This window comes from Manis javanica, chromosome 4 (assembly GCF_040802235.1).
Source record: "Manis javanica isolate MJ-LG chromosome 4, MJ_LKY, whole genome shotgun sequence".
NCBI classification, from domain to species: Eukaryota; Metazoa; Chordata; class Mammalia; order Pholidota; family Manidae; genus Manis; species Manis javanica.
In genome coordinates, this window is record NC_133159.1 from 122,249,648 (window position 1) to 122,265,717 (window position 16,070).

The following is a 16,070-nucleotide window of genomic DNA, read 5'->3' on the forward strand; positions in this document are numbered from 1 at the left end:
TGTACAACATGGTGTTTCAACAATTATATTCATTATAAAATGCTCATCATGATAAATGTAGTTACCAAATGTCAACATATGAAATGATGAAATAATTGACTATATTCCCTATGCTGTACTCTTCATCCCCATGACTTACTTATTTATAATTGGGAGTTCATCCCTCTTAATTCCCTTCAACTATTTTGCCCATCCCTGCACTCCTCTCCTCTATGGCAACCATTATTTGTTTTCCATATCTATGTGTCTGTTTCTGTTTTTTTGTTTGTCTCTTTGTTCTGCTTTTCAGATCGTACATGTAAGTGAAATCATATAGTATTTGTCTTTCTCTGCTTGGCCTATTTCGCTGAGCACAAACGCTTAGTATTTGAGCAAAGAGCAGTGAGTTTCACCAAAGCCTGGGAAGAAAAGATATGCAGGGCAGGTTGGAGTAGAGTGAACACAACCCACTGGAGGGAAGACACTCCAAGAGGAACTCCCTGCTTGGATCTTTTCTTCACTTCTGAGAAGGTAAAAATGCTCCCCTTCTCCTCCACCTCCCCCAACCCCTTATCCAGGGTAGAGGGGAGTCATCCCTTTGTTTGAGCCCCCTTCAGACTCCGCTGCCACTCACTGGCTTCCAGACGACTTGATACAAAAGAGCACCGCAGATGCTAAAAGCCAAAGCCTGCCAGGAGCTGCTAGTGGGAAGTCGTCTTTAAGCGAGAGGGCTGGCACTTAAAAGTCCAGCACTGACCCCATCTGGCATTGCTTCCTCTTGAGCAGTGGCTCTCAGTCTTGGCTGCATATTAGAATCTTCTGAAAGCTTTAAAATCTCCATGCCCAGGCTGCTCCCCAGATCAATTAAATCAGAATATTTGGGGCTGGGGTGTGCGCAATGGCAGTTTTCAAGCACCCCGGATGACTCCAATGTGCTCTGCTGGTGTCCTTGTCTGTGGTGAGACTCATGCTGATGGCCTGCAGTGCTTTCCTCCAAGTCTGAGGACCTCTGCTGGGAGCCTTGGAGAACACAAAGCCCTCAGCAAGGCACTCCACAGTCACCATCAGTTTCCTTCACTGTGTGCCTCAGCTCAGGCTCCTCATCTAAGTCCCTTCTCCAGGCTGTGCTCAGCCTCCCCTCTGCCCTCTCTGGTCTGCTCTGCCTACATCCTGGGGCGGCCCCTGGGTCTGCACTTGCCCCAATAAATACTACATCTAGCTTTAGAGTTTCAATTCACGCCCCCTCATCCTCTTTTCTCCAACGTGTATGGCAGGTGTCCTCTGCTCCTGGTGCTCAGCAGCATTAACCTACTCGATGCTGTCAACCCATTCAGACCTGCTTTTCTGGTATGGCCTCTCCATGTAAGAACTCTACATACAAAGGAACCCACATGCACAGATAATGTTTCTGTGGCCAGGAGCACGCAGAACCCAGTGTTCAAGGAGCCTCTCATTTTCCTCTGCAATCTCTCTTTACACTTTTTCATCATCACCTCTTTCAGGTTTTCTTGTTTCTATGTGCTTGGGTTAGGTACTGGGGACACCACGACTTACGTGTGAACACTGTGTTCCTCTAAAATCAGAATAGGGCATCCCAGGGTCCATCCTCAAGGGGAAAGTTGAGAGGACATGAATGACTAGAGAACTGGCCATTTCCTCCAACTGAGTGTGCGTATCTGTATGTGTGTATTGGCTGGGGGGATGTGGGGGAGAGGGGAGGGGAGAAAGGAAAAGGACGGCATACAAATTCCCTTTCTTGAACTGCCTCTTCTCTCACTCCTCTTTGGAAATATTGGACTTGATGGATGGAAAGTGATCCTAATTAAAGTCATTTACCTGAACTGCTCACCACTTAAGCCTAATTGCCATGCAACACAATAACAGTTATGCATACCATTAAATTAGTGTCAGATTAACTTTGATGCTTGCTATGTTTGATTCCGCTTGTCCAATCTAAATAGTTTTTGGCCCTTGTGTTATGGTGGTGGATTTACTCCTCACAGGAATGAGGCTGAACAACAGTGCACGTCTTCACTGTTCTCCAGCGGCCAGCTGTCTCAGAACAGAATATGAGTTTGGAGATGACAGAACTGAAGAGGGCCCTTCATCTATATAGGCAAGGAACCCTCTCCCCCATGAGAACAGTGGAGAAAGAACTAGAAGGAAAGAAATGTAACATCCTCAAGGCAAGCGGTCCAGCAGGGAAGATCACCATACCTGAATGGTCCTGCTTATTCTTAATTTCCAGAGACTAATTTTCACTGTGTAGGTTCTACTTTTTATCTTGACTGCAGTGAATTTAGCCTCTTGGTATTAGCACAAGATTGACTAGACAAATTCTAGTAGCCCACATGCTGTTTAATATATTAATGGAATAAAATTCAAGAATAACTTAATAGGTAAGATATGCACTATTAGAGTTTTGGGGGTGCACACAGAAGAAGACAAATGATCTTCCTAACCATTCCTTCCTCACCACATATGAACATCCTTAAATCAATATTGGTTCCTCAAATATTTGTAAGAGGTGAGCATTTGTCAAACCTATCCCAAACTTCATCTACCCTGTGGCATAGTTTTTGTTTATAGTTTAAATTTGTGGACAGTAATTTCCTGCAGCTAAGCACACATAAAAGTTAATTCAGCCTAAGTAGTGAAAAGGACTTCTGGACATGAGGGCAGGTAACATTTTTCCCATTTAAACACTGTAGTGTGAATTGTCAGGATAGCCACAGACCTGATTAATGTGCCTAATAAACTACAAGTGGTTCTCTAAACCCAGGGGAGCAATACAGTACGAAAACAAGAAAGTAATAGGAGGGAAAAGGGTGTACTAAGTCTTTGAAATTGAAATAATAATGCAAAAGTATTTTAATCTAAAAGAGAAATGTCTGGAAAGTCTGGATGAAAACCATATTTAAGAGAGATGGAAATAGTGTGTTCACGCATGTGATCTTGGAAAAATGACTGATGCCAGCCTGACCTAGACTTAAATTGTTTTGTGGGAAGCTAGTAACTGGTAAAGGTTAACCTAAGCACCATACATGTATACAATGAATGATGACACACCTCTGCTTGATACCCCACAGGTACTGTACAACTCAGCACATCTGATCTGAACTTGTGTTCTTTCAGCTCTTCCCATCCTGTGGCCCCCATCTGTGTGAGCAGTGGAACAGTCCCTTCCAATGACTTGTCCAAAATGGAAGACAGAGAACAAGTGGCTAATTCTCAAGATGGCTCCAGCACCCTCTTCTAGGGGGTGTGAACTGCCTCCCAGTGGGGGTTGAAGTTGGCATCCAGTGAACATGACCACTTACTCATTTTTGAAACTGTCCTGAGGCTGTAAGTCCTTGAAGTCAGGGACTGTGTATTACTTTAAAATCCTAGCCCTTACATCATTTTTGCTGACTCCACTGTTGAGACCACAGCCTCTTTTGTTCCATGGAAGCCTGAATCATGTGAATGAGTCAAATTAGCTGGAAGAACAGGGTCAAGCTAAACTAGTCTAAAACTAGTCTAATGAACTATAGATATGTCCCTGGGAGATTTAATAACCCATGTTGCTTTTTTCTCCAGTGATTGAAGAGATGGTAGACACTGTCCAAGTGAGACAGAGGTCCTTCTTCCCTCCTGTGTGCTCTGTGGGCTATTTGGAAAGCCTTGCTTTCTCTAGTCATCATGCGGGATAGTACCCAATGGGAAGAGGTCTTAAAGAAGGCCCCCCAGCTATTGACAGAATCTGGTTGCCAGCCAACTAAAACCACTAATGTTCCCCATTAAGCTGGAGCCTGCAGGGGTCAAATGCTTTGGCTAAGAAACCCCTGAGTTACCTTGGTCTTGAGATGGATAAGATGTCCTGGAATCATTCCTATGGTCAGGAAGACTGAACAAGAGAGTGCTGCTGGAAGCACAGAACATCCCTTTCACTCAAAGAGGAGAATTAGTCTCCAATTTTAAGAGTTCTAGAAAGCCCTTGAATCTGAGTATGATGATTTAGCCAGTTACTGTGAAGTGAAAGAGCTCAACTAGGAATATGCTGACACAGCTGAGAGTTTAGGATTAAAAGAGGAAGTAAAACGTGACTTGGACATGAAGAACCTCAACCCAAGCAATGTGACATCACCCAGCACCTGTCAGACTGCAAGGGCCTAATGAGACACTTTATTTCTTTTTCTTCCTCAAAGACAAGATAAATGGGAGCTTAACCTGTAGTCTAATCAGGAATAGACACTTGCATGCATCGAGGAATTCACCACAGGCTGCATTTTAGAAATTCGTCAATGATCTCAAAGTGAAGGAACCAGAACTAAACTCATTTGCTACTCACTGTACCTAAACATTTTAAACACACACATTCACACACACCAAACTAATAAACAAAACAAAATGAATTGACACCCATGAAGATTCCTTCATCAGTAAATCCACAATTCTGCTCTAGTTCTGAAGGTTTTCTTGAGAAGAGAAATACATCGAAATTGGAGTAATGTTTGGATTTCCACACTGCTGTGAGCAGTTCTTTTCAAAGCATTCTCTTCCAAAGATTTGTCTGCATGTCAAATTAACAGATGTGAATTTGGAAAACCCAGCTAAGGGGAGTGATATCCTCATAGCCAGCAGATAAAGTGCTAAGAAAGAGAAAAAAAATAGTGCAGCCACTAAATCAAAAAACAACAGCCAATCAATACACGTACACAATGTAACCATGAAGGAGGAATGCCAGATTTCCATGAGATGACTAGCAAATGAGTATTGTCCTTTCAACCAATCTCAGAAGCCTGTTTGGGAAGCCATTTCACCAAACCATCTTGGGAATTCCTTCTTTGAAATTTTCTTAAGAGACAGTCTTAAGACAGACTAATGTCAAGGTTATTAGTATCATTACTTTTACGGCTGCTGCCATGGTGTGATTGTTAACACTAAGCAGTATTACTCAGCTTGATATCCTACCTCCCTCAACAGCTTTCACTCTACCAGTGTTGAATTTTAAAAATTCAAAGGCATGCCCAAAAGGAGAGTCAAAACAATGTGCTTCAAAGTCTGATAGTTCCAAAAGGAGTTCCACAAGTGTTTTGAACAATAGATGTTTCTTAGGAATGAGGGCATAGCTACTAAGGCAATTATTCTAGAGGGAGACAGACTCAGTTTTAACGTCCTGGTTTGACTGCTGGGAAGAGAAGCAGTTACTTCCCTCCAGGGCAGCAATCTCAAACTTGGCTGCATGCTGGAAACACCTGGGGAGCTTTACAAACTACTGATGCCAGGTCTTACCCCCAGAAAATCTGATATAGTTGGTCTGTGGGGCAGACTGGACATTGGAAGTTTTAAGAGCTCCCTGGGTGGTTCTAATGTCCAGCCGAAATGGTAGCACACTGCTTCAGAGTCCTGTGTTTTATCTGTCTATATACATCTTTTGCAGTTTTACAAATCTGCCCTTCCCTTACTCTCAACATACTCATTTTGTTCTCTCTAGCCCCAAGTATAATACTTGGGGAGAGTAGCTGTTTAATAAATGTTTGGTGAACATTATTCAGTAAGAATAAGTAGACCCTTAACTGTGGGCTAGGTTGGGTGACCAACAACTCTGATGTGCCTGGTACAGAGGGACTTCCCTAGATGTGTGACCTTTCAGTGGTAACATGGGAACAGTCAAGGGAAAAACAAGAAGGTTGGTCACCCTAGTGCCAGATACAATGCTAAACACTTGGAAAGGGTATTGCTTTAATCCTATCAGCAACCCTATGCAGTGCATGCTATTTTTAACCCTATTTTACAGACAAGGAAACTGAAGCACAGACATATTGAGTGGCTTCCTGACATGGGCATTAAGCCTGAGATTAGACACTAGACAGCCTGAGTCCAGAGTCCATATACTTAATCATTATGCTCTATTTTCTTTCAGTAGAGTTGCGATTTTTGTTTTTTTCATTTGTTGCTTTAACATGTACCTCCCAATGTAGTATTTCAGAGCCTCTGATGCTGAGCAGTAGACCAGAAGCAGACCCTAGCAGACTTCCCCACTTAGGGAGGAAACCTCAGAGAATGGAACCTATGTGTGCATGCACAATGTGCACACATGTGAATGGTGTTGCCCATCCTATAGTTGTTTTATGTAAAGACCCCTTAATCACAAGTAGGCAGGTGTCTGAGCATTACTAAGCTATGAAAGAAGTAAATCCTTCACCTCGAATCCTTCCTAATTTAGGCTACCAAAATGCCTTCCAAAAGTATTTTAAAATTCTATCAGTCATAAAAGAAAAAGAGTTTTTGAGAATTTAGAATACCAACAGTTTAGTGAAAACCTTATAATTATACCACATACAATCCCTTTATAGACCTGGAGACACAGAAGTTACTAGACTTTTGAAGGCAAGGTCTTTTGTTTGCACAACCTGTGGTCATCTCATGCAGGCCCTGAGAGGATGCTGTCCAGTTGAGCCCCACATCCTAACCCTAAAGGGAGGGAAGATTGTTAACTAGTCTTAACCTGCTAAAAGAACACAAACTCAACAGAAAGACAGTCAGTGACTCAAAGGTGCCATGTTTATAGGTAAGGAGGCAGTGGTGGTGACTGATTCATACTTGAAGGGAGCTTCTTGGTGGAATCGCTCGCAGAACCACTGCTGTTCGGCATCAAAGGCTGTGCACCTCTGGCGGAGGATGCTCACTTCATTCGCTTGCAGTGGGGCCACCTGCTGCCTCACAGTAATGGCCATCTTTTTTATGTTGTTCCATTTCTCAGGCAGCTCCTGCAACAGACACCTCAGTGTGGTCAGACCCACATTGTTCCCTCCTTTCATCACAGTCCTGAAATTGACAGACCCCAGATATCCTAACATCTGCTACAACACCTGCTGCAACTCCGTGGTAACATTTGTCCATTCTCAACAACTCCCCTTCCTTGACTTACCTCCCTAGTCAGTTGTTCTATAGACGATCACCTACTTTGGGCTCAACACTATCCTTCTTGCCCTCAGCCTCTGACCTAGTAACCCTTTCCCTTTCTATATTTTCCAAGAATACTTGGTTATTTTCTGTAACGCCCCACACTTCCTCTTAGACCACCTTAACACTCCTCAGATCTGTTCTTTTCTCCTCTGAATGAAAATAATTCATTCACCCTTAATTCTGGAAAAAAAACTCCGACACACTTTGTCCACATCAATTCTCCCATATATCCTCCAGAATTACAGTGTTTCATATTTATTGAGTTTCCACCATGTGCTAGATATGACACATACCTTACGCATACTGTTCTAAAATATGGGCCTTGGGCAATTGCTAAACCCTGTTTCTCATTTATTTCAATCCACCTCAACTGACTCTGAAATCCTGAAACTCCCCCACTCTTTCTTTTATTAGGAAAACAAATTTTGCACTGACCTCCAGCTGCTTAAACACCGTTTTTGGCAATTCTTGTCCATAGGTCTTCAGCAATTCAATAGTTTGCTTTAAGGGCTCAAACATCTCATCAGTGCTGCCCTGCCGTTCTTTAAGAGCCATAAGGTGTCCCATAATCTCAACCAATCCATTAAAATCACCTTTTTCAACTTCCTTGAGCAAGCCACTCTCACTATTTTTTATGAACACTTCAAGGTCGGCCAAGCTAAGCAAAACACAAACAGAACATGAGGAGCCACTCTCCTGCCTCTCCCCAAAAAACAGATTTATTTATTGCCCCAAAAATATAGCTATTGCTTCCATATAAGAACCTTCCATGTGCACAGCTCTCTGCGTAGACTGTACACTGATGGTAAGAATATGAGCCTTTTCAGAAGTGTCAGAGTCATGAAGACAAAGATGGACACTTTGATGGAGACTCTGGAGACACGACATATTAGTAGGACAGCTGGAGAAATGTGAACAAGGTCTGTAGGTTAGTTACTAGTACATCAATATTAACTTTCTGATCTTGACTGTACTGTGGTTATGCAAGATGTTACCATTTGGGAAATCTGAGTGAAGGTAAAAGTAAATAAATGAATCAAATAAATAAATAAAAATCCACTGCACAGAAAGGGAACTTTGGTACTGTTTTGCAATGTTTCTTGTAATGTTTTTTTGAAATTTTCAAAAGAACTATAAATCACAAAAATACTGTGGCGTCTAAAATCATACACACTCAGGTTGTATGTGTAATCATGGCCAAGTCATTTAACATCTCTGAGCCTGTTTCCTCACCAATAAGATTGGAGAAATCATTTCTGTCCACTGGTTATTGCGAGAGTTGTCTTTAATTCAGATATATTTATTATTGATTACATGATATGAGAAAAAAATTAATATGTCTAACACATGAGCCCTAACATGCTTGCAGGTCCTGAGGAGAGAATAAATAGGATAAAAAAAGGCTCTGCCCTTTTGAAACTTACCTCTTAGTGGGAAAAATAAATAGGAAACAAGTGTATGGAATGGGCCGAACAGTTTCAGGTAGTGATGAGAACTATAAATGGGTAGAGACTATTTAGGATGGCTCTATTCTCTCTGGAGTGGTTAGTAAAGGCCTTTCTATTGAGGTGGTTTTTGAGCAGAAACATAAGTGGTATGAAGGAAGGAAGGAGCCACAGAGAGAAATAGAAGAGTTTTCAGGTAGAGGGAACAGTATGAGGGAAGGCACAGAACCTGGATTCAGTTGACTTGTTTGAGGAAAAGGGGAAAAGTCAATGTCGCAGATGGGGAAAAAATGGAGGGAGAATAGGGCAGAGAGTTAGCAAGGGGCCAGACATGGCAGGGCCTTAGTGGCCATGATAAACACTCCAGATTTCATTCTGAGCAAAAGATCTGCAGCTGGAGGAGAACGTGTTTTAGTGGGAGGTGGTAATGAAGATGGTGGTGCTGGCTTTGCTGGTTGGGAGACAAGAATGGAAGCCAGGAGAGCTTCAGGGACTATAATCATTGTCCATGTGACAGAAAATAATCGACTTTGACCTGGCTGGTGGACCTGAGGAGTGGTCAGATTCAGGATAATTTTGCATGTAGAGCCTATAGGACCCACTGATGGATTAGGGGAGAGATGTGAGGAAACAAGAGAGATCAATAGTGGCCCCAGGCAGTGAGGTGAACAATGGTACCATTTAAAAAGATACGGGGAAGAATTGGGGAAGACTAGTTTTTGTGGAGGGAGAAGGGTAAGAGGAACAGGTTTTAAACACATGAGGTTTAAGATGCCTCCCAGACACTAGACACTTCAGGGAGATATTTATTAGTCAGTGGAGAGTTCCTGAGAGATGGGGCTGAAAGTATAAATTTGGTAGTTATCACACAGATGTCCTTCAAGTGCTGGGTTAGATGTCACTTGGAATATGAGTATAGATAGCTAAGAAAGTTCAGGATTAAGGTTTCAGGAATTCTAATATTTGGAGGTCTAGAAGAGACAAGCCCAGCTAAGGAGACCAAGATGGCACAGCCAATGAGACAGGAGGAAAACAAGAAACATGAGGTATCCTGAAAGCCACAGGGAGAAACGGGGAAAGAGGGAATGATCAGCTATGCCAACTCCTCCTGAGGGGTACACAGGAAGATGAAGACAGATCGTGACCACAGGGTGTGGCCATGTGAAAACTGTTAGCAACCTTGACATGAGTGGTTTCAGTGGGCTGGTCTAGTAAAAGGCTGACTGTAGAGTAAGCTGGGGAATGACGGACTTCAGATTCTAGCTGTATGATGTACATGATGACGAGTAACCCTCCTGCTCAAACAACTAGAAGGCATAAGCAGCAACTATTTCAAAATCATTTAAATCATACATCACTAGCAGGGCATGAAATTAAGGAATCTCCAGAGGATGAAGACGTATCAAGAGCAAGAACCAAGCAAGGTTTTAAGTTGGTGTTCATATAATGGTTTCTACTGCACCATGAAGACCTTGAACTTCCATTTTGATTGCTTGAGCCGAGGGCCCACACAAGGTGGGTAGGCTAAGCTAATAGGAAGCTGCAACACAGCAAGAGTGAACAAGAAATAAACACACTGCACAGAAAGGGACTGTAGGGAAACTTGTCCTCTTTACCCTGGGCACTAGGTGGGCCACTGATAGTTGAAGTGTAGGTGGTCTGGGATTGGAAGAATCCCCTGGATGACTCGTAGAAACAAAAGCAAATCATTCCTGGAGGAATGAAACTAGAATCTAATCTTCAAAGGATTTCCACATATAAAATTCCAAGGAACATGGTTTACAATCAAAAGTTATAACCCATACAAGAAGTCACCATCAGTAGGAGCTAGCAGAAACAGACACGAAACCTGTGAAGAGTTGAGATACTGGAATTCAGATGCAGAATATAAAATAGCAATATTTCATATATTGAAAGGACAAACGACTTCTTGTTTGAGTGTTTCACTTTACCGTTTCTGACCCATAAAGCAGGAGAAAGTAACTTCCTGCAGTTTCTCGGACATCAATTCAAGACTAAGAAAAACAACTTTATCCTTTTAAGCACCATATGCCAGTTTAGACATACATGCTTTCTTTAGGAATCACTCTAGAAATCTAGATAAGTCCACACAGCCTTAATAAGTCACAGACCCTGCCCCTGACTCAGTACTAAGTTCAAGTCTAAATTCAGCATTATCTCAGAGTCAGGAATGGAAGCAATTTCTGAGGCTTTCCAAATATGCCAGAACCAGTGATAGCATGTGACCTTTGTCTGAATGATGGATTCCAACAAGTGACAAAACTCACTGAAGTGGATAACATGAAAATTATGGCCTGTGATGGCATTACTTTGTGAAGGGAAGCATAGAAAAGCTTTTAATATGTGTTTTAGCAATGCAAAAATGATCATACTGTGCTTTGTTGATGGACAATTCCAGGAGAAAGAAGCTAATAATTTCCTGTATTCCTTTATGTTACCTTGAATCTACAGCATGAAGAAACAAATAATTTTTAAGTTGACACATCAGAAGTTGTCTTAAAATCATCTAATGAACATGTTCTCCAACTTAAAAAATGAATAAATAAAAGAGAAGCCTTAAAATTTGAGCAAAGAACAAAAGAGGGTAAAAAATGAGCAAGCAAAATTATAAAATCACCAAATAGAAATCTAAAAATGGAAAGTATAATTAAAATTTAAAGCTCAGTGAATGGTTTAAAGAAGAGATTTAGACAAATCTAAAAGAATTAGATTGCTCTATGTGGAGAAAGTGAAGTTTTCCGAACTGCAGTGCAGATAGACAAAAAACTGAAAGCTCTGGAAACTGTGAAGACACATGAAGGAGTGAAAAGATCTGGCATAAGTGTAGTAAGGGCTCCAGGAGGAAACAAGAGAGAGAATGGGCAAGAAACAATCTTTGAAGAGATCCTAGTGGAGAATTTTCTTGAACTGCTAAAAGATTCCAAATGTGAGATTAAAAAAGCAACAAATTCCAGGCAAAATTAATTTAAAGAAACCCTCACATAGGTTCTTCATGAAACTGAAGATTGCCAAAAAGGAAAAAAAAAAAACCTTAAAAGTAGTTAAATGGCTTCAGAGCAAAGACAGACTTCTACAAAACAAGGGAGGGAAAAAAGAATTAAACTAACATGTGACTAGGCAATGAAAAAATAGAAGCCAGGACACAGTGGAATAATACCTTAATACATAAAGAAGATATCTGTTGTCCTAGAATTCTATCTTCTAAAAAACTTTTTTCAAGAACAAGGTCAAAATAAATGCATTTTCAGACAAAGAAAGCATGAGAGTTCTACCAGTAGACCCTTATTAAGGGAACCTCTAATGGACAGATCTCAGGTAAGAGCTCTGTGATGTAGGAAGATTTAATGAGCAAAGATATTGGTGAATATGTAGGTAAATTTAAATAAACACTGAGTGTATAAAAATAAACTATAATTTGTGGAGTTTAAATACTAGAGAGCAATTGAAATTACTGGGAATGACAGAATATAATTCTAGGAGTGAACAGTTGAGTTCAAACTATTCTAAAGTCTTTGTATTGGTTGTGAAGAGAGTAATAATGCTGATAAATTTCTTTCTTTTAAGGATGCTTATTAAAGCACTGGGAACCATAAGAACCAGAGACCTTAATAGTACAACATCCAAATTAGCAGAAGGGAGGAAAATGGCGTTAGAAAAAGGAAAAATAAAAAAAAACAAAAAAAAAAGCAGGCAAGAAAGGAAAAAATTAAAAGAAAAAGAACAAATGGAAAGTATATAATAAAATGGTAGAAATGGATCCAAAAATAGCAAAAGACATGTTGATGAACATCCAGTTAAAATGTCAGTATTGAGGTAGATGAAACATTCAGTTCTATGCTGCTTATAAAAATCTCTCCTAATATAAAAGCACAAGAAGGTTGAAAGCCAACAGGTAAAATAAGAGACACTAGGCAAATATCATACAAGGGAAATTGGTTTAGTCATATTAAAACAAGACAAAACAGACTTCAACACAAGAAATCTAGCTAGAGATAAAGAAGATTAATGTATGGCTAAAAGTTTCAGTTTGCCAGGAAGATAGAAAGAATCAAACTCTGCGTGTTCACAGAACATAACCTTAAAATAAATGAGACAAAAAGTGGAAGAAATATAAGGAGAAATTAACAGTCTACCAGCAAAGTGGAAATTTTTAACACAGTTATCACAGTAATTGATAAATTAAGCAGACAAAAAGAGGCAGTGAGGATACAGTGAATGTGAATGAAACAGTTAACACATTTGATCACATAGGCATGCACAGACCATTAGACCCAGCAGCTACAGAATACACATTCTATTCAAATGTGTGCAGAATATTTATAAAAACTGACCATTAGATAGTGTATAAAGCAAACTTCAACAAATTTCAGAAGCTTGTTACTACATGTATCACATTCTCTGACCACAGTGTGATTGTTAGAAATTAGTAGCAGAAATATAACTAGAAGAACCCTATGTTTGGAAGTTTTAATTATATGTAAACTCATCATAATGGATGTTAAAACTGTTTTAGAACTAAATTATAATAAAAATATTACATGTTAAGACTTGTGAGATATAGGTAAAATTGTACTTAAAAGGGAATTTATACTTGACACCAATATAAGATTGTTGATCAGTGATACCTCAAATAAAAAAAGGGAATTTATAACTAAAAGTTATATTAAAAAAGGCAAAGTTTCAAAATTAATAAAAAAAAGAATCATAAGTTAGCCAAGAACAGAAAACAAATCTAAAAAAGTAGAAGGAAATAATAAGCATAAGAGAATAAATTACAATGGGAATTGAGTTATAATAAAGAGGATCAATGAGTTCATGAGATAAATTTCTATAAATCTCTGGCACTATTGATCAAATAAAGTAGTACAAATAAAAACAAATAGAAATGAGAAAAGAAGTATAACCATAGATTCTATAGAGATTAAAGAGATAAGAGAATATTATAAAGTTAATGACAATAATTTAAAGGTTTACATGAAATGGGTATGTTCCTAGACAAATATGGCCTACTAAGGAATGGAAAACCTAAAACTCCTATAACTATTAGAGAAATTATAGGTAAAATTCTTGCCACAAAGAAAATATCAAGCTCAGAAGGCCCAATAGGAGATTTAAATAAAACATGCAAGGATCAGAGAATTTCAATCTTACATCAACTCTTCCAGAGAATAAGCAAGAAGGATTATGTCCTAACTCATTTTATGGAACTCATTTATAAGGAAGGAACATTGAAGGCCAATCTCAACTGCAAACATAAACCTATTAATGCTTAACAAAATATCTGCAAACAAAATCACCCAGTGGACATATTCGAAAAGATAGTTGGGCTTATCACAGTAACACCTGGTTGGTTTAATATTAGAAATTAAATAATGTATTCACCATTTGAACATTTTGAGGGAAAAAGCAGAATTATCTTAATGAAGCTAGAAAAAGCACTTGGTAAAATGCTATATCCATTTATGCTAAATCTTCTTAACAAATTAGGAATAGAAGGGAACTTCTTTAATCAGATAAAGAGAATCTACACACACACACAAAATCATGGCAAATGTTATATTTAGTAATGAAATGTTGAAGGTATCCCCTTTAAGACTGGGGCACAACAAGGGTACTTGCCATCACCACTTTATTCAACATTATACTGGAAGTCCTAGATAGTGTGGCAAGATAAAAAATAGCGATGAAATGCATTTTATAAAAAGACTGAGGAGGAAGAAATAAACCTATCATAAATGTGTAGATGATGACTATATTCATGGTAAGCCCAAAGAAGGATGCAAATTATTTGAGTTAATAAGTTAATTTAGCAACTGCTTGATACAAAATCAATACACAAAAGTCAATTCCATTTCCACAGAAAACATGATTTAAAAATTTCATTTATACTAGGGACCAAAAAATAAAACATCAAGGACACAATGAGAAGCATCAGGGTCAATGGATTGGGGATCCTGATGGGTCTGAAGAAAGTATGTGGCGGGGTTGCCAAGTACGTGAGCTGGAAGGATACTAGGCGGTGGTCAGAGAATGGAATGCTAGAACCTGAGGCTCTGAAGGACAGAAATTACTTCTGCAACTTTTCCTCTACCCATGGAGAGCACAACATGGAATGAGGTAGCAGAGCTATGGAGGAGGGGAAGGGCACTGGGGAGAGAAGTCAGCAAAGTAAGAAGCAGGGACAATGGAGACTCTATGTGGATGTTGGCTCCCTGGGGATGATTGTCAGCAGAAGAATGGGGAAGGGAGGCTGAGCCAGATGGTAAGAGCTGCAGTGATGGGGAAGAATGGCTAACAGCTCAGGAGGCAGCTGCAGCAAAGACACACGGCAATTGCTGATGTCTGGAAGAACTTGCTCCAGGGAAGCTGGGGATTTTGAGGGAGGATGGTGGAGACATGGTCTGGAAGAAGCAAGGACCCGTAGGAGTGCCTCCAGGCCCAGGGCTCAGAGGGATACAGGGGAAAATGAGGCCCTACAGGGGAGGGCTGCAAGGAACACAGAATCCTCAAGAGCGAGCCAGGGTTCAGTTAGAGAAAGAGGAGGATGGGGGATGATGAAGGGAACAGTGGGCATTTGCTGATGAAAGATTCTGAGATCTGTGGGAAGGCTTGGTGAGGGCAAGGTTGGGGGTGAGCCAGATCAGGGCATGAAGAGCTGAACAGGGATGAGAATTTAGACGATGTTATGGCCCTAATATGTGTGCGCCCCACAGATTCCTAAGTTGGAGCCCTAACCCCTAATGGTATGGCATTTGGAGGTGGGACCTTTGGGGGGTAATTAGGGTTAGATGAGGTCATGAGGATGGCTCCTCAGAAGGGATTAGTGGCCTTATGAGAAAAAGAAAGAGATCTCTCTCTCTCTCTCTGTGCAGAGACACCGAGGAAAGGCCACATGAGGACAGAGTGAGGAAGCCAGGAGAGCTCTCCACAGGCAGCAAACCACAGGCACCTTGATCTTGGGCTTCCCATCCTCCAGAACTGGGAGAAATAAATTTCTGGTTTCTAGGCCACCCAGTCTGTGGCATTTTGTTATGGTGGCTACTAGGATTCGAATTCCAGTTCCAATGTGTGTGTGTGTTGTGGGTGGGGGAGCATTCCCCACACCACCAGGTAATTGTCCCACACTAGCTGGGTGTCCTACAATTCAACTCAATTCTGACACTATCTATCTGGTAGTATCAGATCCCACAGGGTAGGGGCTCAGTCTCATAAAACTGCTTCCCGTCAGATACCCGTCACAGCCCAACTTACCATCTCAGCCTCTGACTGGCACAGTATAGATGGGAGGTTCCAATGACCCCCTCCTTGAGTTTTATTAATTTGCTAGAGCAGCTCACAGAACTCAGGAAACCCATTTACTCATTAGATTACTGGTTTATTATAAAAGGACAGAACTCAGAACAGCCAGATACAAGAGATTAATAGGGCCAAGGTATGGAGAAAGGGTGCAGAGCTTCCAAACCCTCTCTGAGTCTGCCATGTTCCCCACATCCCCAGATGTTCACCAACTTGGAAGCTCTCTGGACCCCATCCTTTTGGTTTTTATGGTGGCTTTATTACATAAGAAAGATTGATTAGATAATTGGCCAGTGGCAATTGATTGGCCTTCCGTGCCCCGCTCCCCCAAAGCAAGGCGGGTGGAACTGCAAGTCCCAACCTTCTAACCACATGGTT

At 40.6% G+C, this 16,070-nt stretch overlaps 1 protein-coding gene across 2 annotated transcripts in view; it reads right to left on the reverse strand.

The window, feature by feature from the left end:
• Positions 1-16,070, reverse strand: part of LOC108387708 (dynein axonemal heavy chain 9) — an 890,975-nt gene that overhangs the window by 818,489 nt on the left and 56,416 nt on the right. For both annotated transcript variants that reach the window (XM_073234761.1, XM_073234762.1), the window contains exons 19-20: positions 7,366-7,588; positions 6,565-6,731 (exon numbers count right to left, since the gene is read on the reverse strand). In XM_073234761.1, the coding sequence (XP_073090862.1) occupies positions 6,565-6,731; positions 7,366-7,588 (390 nt within the window). The remainder of the gene's footprint in view (positions 1-6,564; positions 6,732-7,365; positions 7,589-16,070) is intronic.